Source organism: Cricetulus griseus, chromosome 2, assembly GCF_003668045.3.
Source record: "Cricetulus griseus strain 17A/GY chromosome 2, alternate assembly CriGri-PICRH-1.0, whole genome shotgun sequence".
In the NCBI taxonomy this organism is placed as follows: Eukaryota; Metazoa; Chordata; class Mammalia; order Rodentia; family Cricetidae; genus Cricetulus; species Cricetulus griseus.
This window is the reverse complement of record NC_048595.1, coordinates 19,861,819-19,871,735: the sequence shown is the minus strand read 5'-3', so window position 1 is coordinate 19,871,735 and position 9,917 is coordinate 19,861,819. Positions and strand designations below refer to the sequence as shown.

At 51.3% G+C, this 9,917-nt stretch overlaps 1 protein-coding gene across 1 annotated transcript in view; it reads left to right on the top strand.

Annotated features, from left to right (window-relative positions):
- The window catches only part of Slc9a1 (solute carrier family 9 member A1), a 55,883-nt gene that overhangs the window by 35,496 nt on the left and 10,470 nt on the right, over positions 1–9,917 (top strand). The window contains 1 exon segment of the mRNA NM_001246753.1: positions 8,526–8,986. Coding sequence (NP_001233682.1) covers positions 8,526–8,986 — 461 coding nt within the window.

Genomic DNA, 9,917 nt, shown 5'->3' with positions numbered 1-9,917 from the left:
GCATTATGGAGAGCTCTGGTAACTGGAGGCCTGGGACACAGGACTTGCTGCTGTTAGAGCAGGGAGGAGGGGGATGGGATGGGTTTGAAGTCATTGGAATGGTTCTGTGAGCCACAGGGTGAAGGCTGATGGCAGGAGGACTTGGCTGCAGTCCATATAGGTAGGGGTGAGGCCTGAAGGTCAGGGGAGAGAGACCCTCTTCAGCCCGCAGTGTCAGCTCTGCATTGTGAGCCGTGTCTCAGGCCTGTGTGCCAGTGTCCTTTTCACTGCCCAGCTTGGGGCCTCAGAAGGCTTCAGAGGTCATTGATGCTTGCTTTGTCCACACTCCCCTCCCCTTGTTTGAGAGGGATCTGATGACTTTTAGGACGCTCCCATTGTCCCATCTTCCCAAGTGCCATCCTTTCAGGGTTCAGGCTGTGCTGGGGTGCCCAGCAGATGAGCACTAATGTAGAGTGTGAGCCCATGTTCAGTTTGGAGGAGTAGCAGGCCCAGTCTAGAGTGTGCAGGGAGGGCTTCCTAGAGGAGGTGCTGCCTGACTGGGTTTTGGGAAGTGGGCAGAAGTTCAAGATGAAGATTTCCTCACTGTATACCCAGAAGCAGGACCAGGAAGCTTCTGGCAACTGGGAAGAGGGGTTGGTGGAGGTGGAAGAGTGAAGACAGGAGTAAACCAAAGGCTCACTTCTTTAATCCCATCACTTGGGAGGCCGAAGCAGGAGGATTGCTGTTTGAGGCCAGCCTGGGTTCCGTAGCAACCCTGTCTTTAAAACAAATGAATTTTAAAAAAGAAAAAGAAAAAGCGTCTGTGAACCGGAAGAAGATGTGTACATAGTCCCTGGTCACCGTTATCTGCAGCTAGAGCAGTCTCTCCCACCAGGCCTCCCAGAGATGACTCCTGGCTTCCTCTGGGCTGTTGGCACTCTCCCGCTGGCTGTGGCCTGTCTCTCTGTTAGTTCTTTTACCAGCCGCCTCTGCCACATCACAGTCAGTCTATAGGTGCTTCTGGGTCCAGCCCCCTGACTCTGACTTGATGACACACAGAAAAAGGCTCATCTGTGGTGAGCTCTGTGAACGGGAAGCCTGGAAGACACTGGGGCTCAGGGTTACTAGAGAGCAGATCGGGCCTGGAACTGCTCTTGGCTCCCTGGCTCAACCTTCTTTTCCTGGCCCAGACAGCTCAGCATCACTGTTGTGTTTTCAGGTAGAAATTTAGCTGCTTTATTATGTAGACTTGATATTCCTAGGGGTGGGACCCTCTGTGTCGTCGCGCCCCCGCCCCCACGCATGGATTGAAACAAGAGACAGCTGCTGTATGAATGCTGGGGAAAGGCACAGAGAAAGACTGGCTTTTCTGGGCACCATGATGGTTCCTGCCCAGGTACTGCGAGCAGATTTATTTCTGACTGTTTATGAGGGGGAGGCATATGGCAGACTTGAATTCTTGTTCTGTTGATCCTGACAGGCTTAGATTTAGTGGAGCTCAAAGAACTGGCAATTAGGAGACCTGGATGCTAATTATGGCAGCCCTTCCTGGTGATGGAGCCTTGGTCCAGTCACCCTACCTCTCTGATCCTTCTGCATCAAATAAGGATCAGGGTGTGGTATGAGAAGAGACACGTGAAGACCCGAGCTCTGCTCCTCACATCAGTCTGAGTGTCACTAAATGTGTTGCTTTCTCTGTGCTGGACAGTGTGTTGTCCAATGATCCGTGATCATGTGCTGCCCAGTGAAGAGCATCACCAGCTGGCCCGCTCCTTCCTTCCTTCCTTCCCTCCTTCCTTCCTTCCTTCCTTCCTTCCTTCCTTCCTTCCTTTCTTCCTTCCTTCCTTCCTTTGTAGTACCCTCCTGGTGCTGGAGATCAGCCCCAGAGCTTTGTTCATCCTAGACAGGTACGAACCCTGAGCTACTCCCTTCAGCCTTTAGTTCACATTTTTTGTTTTGTTTTGTTTTGCTTCTGTTTTTCAAGACAGGGTTTCTCTGTGTAGCTCTGGTCATCCTGGAACTCGCTCTGTAGACCAAGCTGGCCTCGAACTCACAGAGATCCTGCTGCCTCTGCCTCCTAAGTGCTGGGACCAAAGGCATGCGCCACCATTGCCTGGCTTTCCTTCCACTTTTACTTGGGTTCCAGGAATCAAAACTCAGGTCACCAGGCTTGTACCACAAGAACCTTACCCACTGAACCATCTTGTTGGCCCCTTGGTGTAAAGGTTAATAGAGTGCTTGTCATGTTTCACATTGGACATCAGCATCCTTTTCAAGATTAATTCCCACTGAGTTGCTCAGGCAGGCCCTCTGGCCTCAGCACCTCAAGTCGGTAGGGTTACAGGAATACACACACTTCCATACCAGGCTCATTGCTTGGCACTCTTTAGCTTTATTATCTCCTATCCCATCCACTTCTACCCACTGCCATGCTATAGGTGAGCAAGCTGAGGATGGGAGCCATAAAAAAGTAACTTGGCGAGCCGGGCGTTGGTGGCGCATGCCTTTAATCCCAGCACTGGAGAGGCAGAGGCAGGTGGATCTGTGTGAGTTCGAGACCAGCCTGGTCTACAAGAGCTAGTTCCAGGACAGTCTCCAAAGCCACAGAGAAACCCTGTCTCAAAAAACCAAAAAAAACAAAAAAAAAAAAAAAAAAAAAAAAAAAAAAAAAAAGGAACTTGGCAAGGCCACTCTGCTAGTCAGTTACTGTACCCTGATTGGGACCCAGTTTTTGCTAGCTGTGGGAACACAGCATGGGTAGGCGGTGGCACACAGTCTTGTCTCCTGCATGTGTGTCTGGGAACCTGCTGAGGCAGTGGCTGAATCTGAGCTACTTTTGCTTCTTGGGTCCCACCAATGAGGTCATGGTGAGAAACCATCTCTGAGTAACTGCTACCTATTATCCCAAGAGCTGGCAGCAAAGAGCCTTCCGGCTGGTTCACTGCATAGTTCCTGAGAGGATGCCTTCAAAGGCAGGTGATCTTCAAGAGGCTGTGAGAGGAACTGTGCAAGGACTTCCCTGGGGAAGAAGGGCTCATGGAAAAAAAAATGGCTGCCTCTGGTCTTCAGGGAACTGCTCTTGGCTGCTTTGGTCCTGGGTGGGTCCTCTGGGAAACCAGCTAGGAATGAAGCATGGATGACTAAGAACAGACTCTGGGGCCTAGATTGTGCACCTAGTTATTGGCTTTCTGAATTTAAGCCAGGTTGCTTAATTAACCTTTCTATGCCTCAGTCTCCTCATCTAAAATTGGGTCTTCTCAAAGCCATGGTAAGGAGCAGACGAGATCAAAATCGTTAGTACACACTGCGGTAGACTCAAGTCACAGTAACTCCCAGGTGAGGCTGCACCTCCCATTGCTGTGCCTGAGAATGGCTGCTGGGATAGCCGAAGAGGACTTAAAGAAATGGAGTCACTGTACAATGAAGAGAGAAATCCCTTGGGCACTGGCGGAACTGTAGCCCCAGTGCGGCCTTCAGGCCTGGAAGTAGGGTGGCAGGCGGACCATTGGTGGGCCTCAGAGACCCCTCTTCCCAGCTTTCCCCTGTGACTTCTGAAGCCAGGGAAGCCTGTGACAAGCAGAACCAGAAACACGCGGTCACCCTAGCAACCGTGGGTAACATGGGACAGCCTGGCCTGCTTTACTGTGCCCACCCAAGCAGATGGGGACAGCCTGAGGAATGTGAATAAAATGTTTTCGCGGTGCCTTGAGAATCCTGTCAATCCAAAATCTAATGCCGTTTCCGTCAGTATGCATTTGTGTGCACGCATGTTCAACGGGAAGGAATGAACACCTCTCCCACAGCCACTTCTCACGGGGAAGGCACACTAGAGCTGCATTCAAGAGTTTGTGCAAGTCTGGGGATGTGGAATTCCACACCTTGCCTCACAGCTCTGTGTGGACAGGATGCCTGGAGGGGTGCTGTGGGGCTTAAGGGGATCACTGGCTTTGCAGCACACAGCTCTTGTGGAACCGGTTCTGTGGCCATGACAGGTCACTTGGTCTCTCCGACTGACCATAAGATGGAGAATTAAATGCTGTCTGAGGTCCATTCTAGCTCCCTTGTCTCTAGATCTGGTTCTAACTATGTCTGCCCTACCCAGATTCCATCACAGCTAAGTCACCACTGCCACAGTTGGAGCCCCGAGGAGCCCTATTTCTTGGACTCTGGCCTCACACCGGGAGCCCAGCTGTTGCTCTTGCCCCTTTCACTACAGGTGCCAGCCAGTTCCCTGTGTTTTGGGACTCTTGGGGGATACAGGGTGGGAACAATTGGAATCATGGCCTTGGGAGAGGAACAAGTTAGGACAGACCACAGGCAGGCATGCTCCTTTCCCCAGAGTCTCCTCCTCCTGACAGACACTGCCCCTCCCTCTCTCAAGCACTTTCCAGTAATGGCCGCCCACTGCCGGCAAGAAGCCAAGAGTGAAGAGATCTAGCCCTTTCCTGTAGCCTGGGCTCAGCCTAAAGGCTCCTCAGGGCTGAAGCCCCACTGCAGAATACTAGGAAGAAAGACCAAACAGAAGACTGGGGGGTGGGGTGGGATGGGAGGGGAAGGACGCCAGGGACATGACTGCAGCCCAGGTATCCTGGGAGCTGTCTTCAGTAGAAGAAAGCATATTGTCTCCTGGCCAAGAGACCCCAAACCCACGCCTGAGTGGCCTGCCAGGGCACATCTTGCCTCTCAGAGCACCAGCTATTCATCTGTAGGAGCACCAGCTGTTCACCTGCCACAGAGGACTCTTCCAGAAAATCATAGTCATCCCCATGAGCTCCTCACAAAGGTCTGCAGGGCCCAGCAGAGCCAGCTCAGGAAAATACTGATACTCAGCAAGTGACTGAGAGCTCTTTACCCCAGGTTCAGAATCCTTCCTTGCAGGCTTGCCCTCTGCAGCGTAGCTGCACTACCTGACTGTTAGGACTGAGTGAGGTGGCCTGTGCTTCCAGCACAGTGCTGGCTCGTGGGGCACCTTCAGAACAGCAAGCATCCTCCGTGGTACTGCCCCTAGCTTGCTCCACTCACACACCCTGTCCAGGCAGGAGCTGTGGCCAGCTCATCTGTGGGCACCAGCTCTGTGGATTGGCCTGACGAACACAGGAGGCTTTTTCCCAGCCTTGCTGCTAGGTGGAGGTGGAAGCTGTCTTCTGCTTTCTGTGTGCTGTCTCTTTAAATTCTGTCTTCTCCTAAGGCAACTGTTGTTGTTGACTCTAGCTGACTGGAGCTGGACTCTTTTTGTGTGTGTGGGTGGTACTTTTTAAAGGATTTATTTGTGTGTGTGTGTATGTGTGCTCACATGTGTGCCATACCCTGCCTGTGGGGATCAGAAAATAACCTATAAGAGTTGGTTCTCTCCATTGTGTGGCACCCAGGGATCAAACTTGGCTCATCAGGCTTGGCAGCAAGCACCTTTACCCACTGAGCCGTTTCACCAGTCCCTAGAGCTGCATTCTTGACCTTGGAAACTGCTTTCTGGCCCATTATAAGAATTCTACTCCCCTAAACTCAACTGACTCACCTTCCTAAATGACTAAATGCCCATTTAAAGAGAATTTTAAACTTTTAAACTCAGTTTTGGAGGGTACTGTTTTTTTGGGGTTTTTTTTGTTGTTGTTTTTAAAGATTTTTATTTATTTATTATGTATACAGTCTTCGGCCTGCATGCCAGCAGGGGGCACCAGATCTCATTCAAGGTGGTTGTGAGCCACCATGTGGTTGCTGGGAATTGAACTCAGGACCTCTGGAAGAACAGTTAGTGCTCTTAACCGTTGAGCCATCTCTCCAGCCCGAGGGTACTGTTTTTTGCTTTGTGTGTATGTGTTTACATTGTGTATGTGTGTATTTACATTGGGTGTGTGTATGTGTATATATGTGTTTACATTGTGATTGTGTGTGTGTGTGTGTGTGTGTGTGTGTGTGTGTGTGTGTGTGTAGGCCAGAGGTTAAGACAGTTGGGTGTCTTCTATAACTTTTTACCTTATATATTGAGAGAAGGTCTCTCACTTGAACCCAGAGCTGGTTGATTCAACTAGTCCAGCCAATCAGCTTGCTCTGGGTAGTCCCCATTTCCTCCTTACCCTTGCGGGATAGTGGGTGGTCTGCTACACCCACCCAGGATGTGTGTGGGTTCTGGGGATCCAAACACCAATCCTTTGCTGGGGCAGCAAACACAAAATTTACCCAGCAAGCTATCACCCCTGCCCCAGTGCTGGAGGTTTTAGTCTGAGATTGAATGACCTTCTTGCTTTGGGTCTGTGCTGAGGCAATGGGGGCAGGGCATGGTGAACCAAAATGCTTAAATGGTGAACCAAGGAGCAAGGAGAGAACCTTAGTTGTGGGGGCCCTTACTTCCTCCCCTTCAAGGACACCCTCCCAGTGACCTAAAAACCTCATTTGACCTCTTAAAGGATCCGTCACTGCCTACTGTTACTATCCTTTAAAACTTGGAGCCTGAGAGTCACTCAGATCCACAGTGTAGCAGGCCCTATAGTCTCCCCTTCAGGGCAGTGCAGATCTCTGAGTAAGGCGCTGTGGCTGTCTGTCTCCACTCTTTAGCTGGTTTCCTGACCCTGTGGGTGCCAGGAAAAAGGGTGGTGACTATGTCGAAGGTTGGGAGAAGGAGGCACAAGAGGGAAACCCTGTTTTGCCCTCGGCAAACAGGCTGGTCAGGGAGGACCTGGACGAGGAGTCGGATGCACGCTTAACCAGCCGCACAGCTGGGGCCTGTCTACTGGAAAAAGACAATGGCTCATTTGGGGAATTTCAGAGAGTTTGAATATTAGGGACTGGGGAAGAGAATAGGACAAGAGATGTACCCGCCAGCTGAACACTTGGGTGTTACTGGTAGACCCTGCATCCCAGACAGCTTTTCAGCACACGAGGTGACCTTTGAAACCTGGAACATGTACAAGGTGGCTTTGAGGTTCCTTCCCACCTGAAGATAGAGATGTTTTTCCCTAGTATGTTTTCAGTGTCTACTAGGCGCTTGGCATTGCAGGGGGACTGTGGTGGTACTAGCGTTGCCCCGGGCAGTACCTGTACATAGGAGAGACTGTGCTAGAGGGAGAAATGTCCTTCTTTCCTAAGGTTCTAGGGGATAATGAAGGCAAGGATCTGGCCAGGCAGGTTCTTGAGAATTGTGGGTATTTTCAAGTCAGCACATACTGTGGAATTTGCTAGCTCAGAGCTTGCTAGGTAGGGAAGAGGAGGGAGCATCGTTCTTGAGCATAGGACTCACTACCTCTTGACCCAGCTGGCTTCTGGGCCCCAGTACCCAGCATTGCATCTGGGTGTCCAGGTCTTCACCCAGCTTCCTACTACAAAAGCAAACCAAAGAGCTCATAGGAAACATGGGGCTCTGTAACCAAACCTGGGATCCCCAGAAGCCTGGGTCTGGAGCCTCGGTATGGTCCACAACAGAGAACGGATGTGATTGATGACCAGCGCCACATGGAGAAATGGTTGGTGGCTGTCGGGGTGGCTTGATAGGGAGGGAGGCTGGGAGAACTAAAGTTTCAGAACTTTGGAGTTGTTTGGGAGCTGGACATCAGATCCAGGTTCTCTCATGGTTCTGCTACTGACTCGCTCTGACTTTGGGCAAGTCCCTTTACCTTTTCAGCCTCCGTTGCCCTGTCTTTAGAGTGGGATGGGCTAAAGGCAGGGTGGCAAAGAGATTTCACTTCACTTGCCCAAACTGACTGATGGCTTTTGACCTCTTGGGATCTTGTCTGGAGCAGCTGCCTGGTGCCAGAAAAGCATGCCTCGGTTATGTACAGCTGTTGCCTGCCTGCGAGTCTGGGATTGGAGGTCTCTGCATGTGCTCTGCAGGTTTGCAGACCCAGGCCTATTGTCCCCACATTTCTCCTGGCACTGATGCTCTTTGATTCTCCTGTCTCTCTCACTTTCACACCAGTCATTGTCAGCCTGGGGCACGGAGCTCGCCGCCTTCCCCAAGACAGAATCATTAGATTGTTCTTCCCTGCGTGGGACGTAAGTCAGCCTCCTCAAACTTGTACCTGAAAAGGTGCCATGCTTGGTCATCATTTAATTTCTGTCTGCTAGAGGTATATGGAGCTGCTGCTTTCTAACAGTTTATGACAGTGACAGAGACAGTTGGTGAATGTTTTATGAAAACATCGGCCCAACGTGGCTCAAAAGGTAAAGGGCTTGCTGCCAAGCCTGAAGACCTGAGTTCAATCCCCAGGACCCATATGATAGAAGGAAAGAACCAACTGACAACAAGTTGTCCTCTGACATGCACCCACATGTCAAGGTGCATGCTCACACATATATGCATGCACACACACGCCAGATAAATGTAAATTTTAAAAATAATTTACTTTATGCCATAGCCCTGTGAAGCTGGTATTATCCCTTCCGTTTTACAGGCAAGGAAGCCGAGGCTCAGAGAGTTAACAGAGCGGCCTTCTGAGACCAAGCCTGTGCACCTCTCGCCAGATGCTCTCCTGGTCCCCAGTCCTGTCCCCAACCTTCTGTTCTTCTGGCTCCCCTGAAAAGCCCACGGCCTCCCGTTCTCTCGCCCTTCACAGGTTTCCATGTGATCCCCACCATCTCGAGCATCGTCCCGGAGAGCTGCTTGCTGATCGTGGTGGGGCTGCTGGTGGGGGGCCTGATCAAGGGTGTCGGCGAGACGCCCCCCTTCCTGCAGTCAGACGTCTTCTTCCTCTTCCTGCTGCCGCCCATCATCCTGGATGCGGGATACTTCCTGCCGCTGCGGCAGTTCACGGAGAACCTGGGCACCATCCTGATCTTTGCTGTGGTGGGCACACTGTGGAACGCTTTCTTCCTGGGTGGCCTCCTGTACGCCGTGTGCCTGGTGGGCGGTGAACAGATCAACAACATTGGGCTGCTGGACACCCTGCTCTTTGGCAGCATCATCTCGGCTGTGGACCCTGTGGCTGTGCTGGCTGTCTTTGAGGAAATCCATATCAACGAACTGCTACACATCCTTGTCTTCGGGGAGTCCCTGCTCAACGATGCTGTCACTGTGGTGAGGAGTCAGGGGCCACACCACACACACATGGGGCACAGACAGTGCCTTGTCCTTCCACTGATAATATAGACGGCCAGTGTCCTTCCGTGCTTGTGTGTCAGGCCCTGCTCTGAGCAATGGAATATGGATTCCCTCTCTTATTCCTCAGGACAACCTGAGGAGAGATGCACTGTCCCCATCTTATAGAACTAGGAACAGCCCACGGAAGTTAGACAACTTGCTAGAACGTGGCGGAGCTGAGACTGAGGCAGTGTGCTTGATCCAGTCTGTTGCCTTCCACGACCCGGGCTCTTGGCCTCAGAGGTCATTTGCTTTCTGGTCAGCTTGCATTTTGTTGCCATTTTGCCCTATCACTGAACTGTTTCACGCCTTCCTTTCTTCATAGCCCATTTACTCACCCAGGAGCCTTTTTAGTTCTTGTGTTGGCTGTTTAAGAATTTGGAACATGCAGGGTTCTGTGCTCCCCTAAATCTCTAGGACCTGATAAGTAAATTTAGTAGGTCTGGATTAGCTACTTGTTTCTATGTGACTTTAAGTAAAAGGTTTTTCCTCTTCTAGGCCTCTCCTTTAACAGTTTTCAAGTGGCAGTAGTGCTATCTGCTAAAGGCCAGGCGAGGACCTGTGCCTGGCAGAGCTGTGTATCTGCACATATCTCTCAGCCAGTTTCCTCAGGAAGCAGCAGTATGTGCATGGACATTCTGTCCCCTCAAAAACTGGACTCCTAAGAAAGGGTCTGCACACAAAGGAAAACACAAAAGACACAGAGGTCCATGTGCCCAGTCCTGCTGGCACCACACTCTGTCGTCTCCAGCCCTCTGGATGCAGCACCTCCAGTAGAAAGGCTATTGCTCAGCCAGGCAGTGGTGGCACATGCCTTTAGTCCCAGCACTCGGGAGGCAGAGGCAGGAGGATCTCTGTGAGTTCAAGA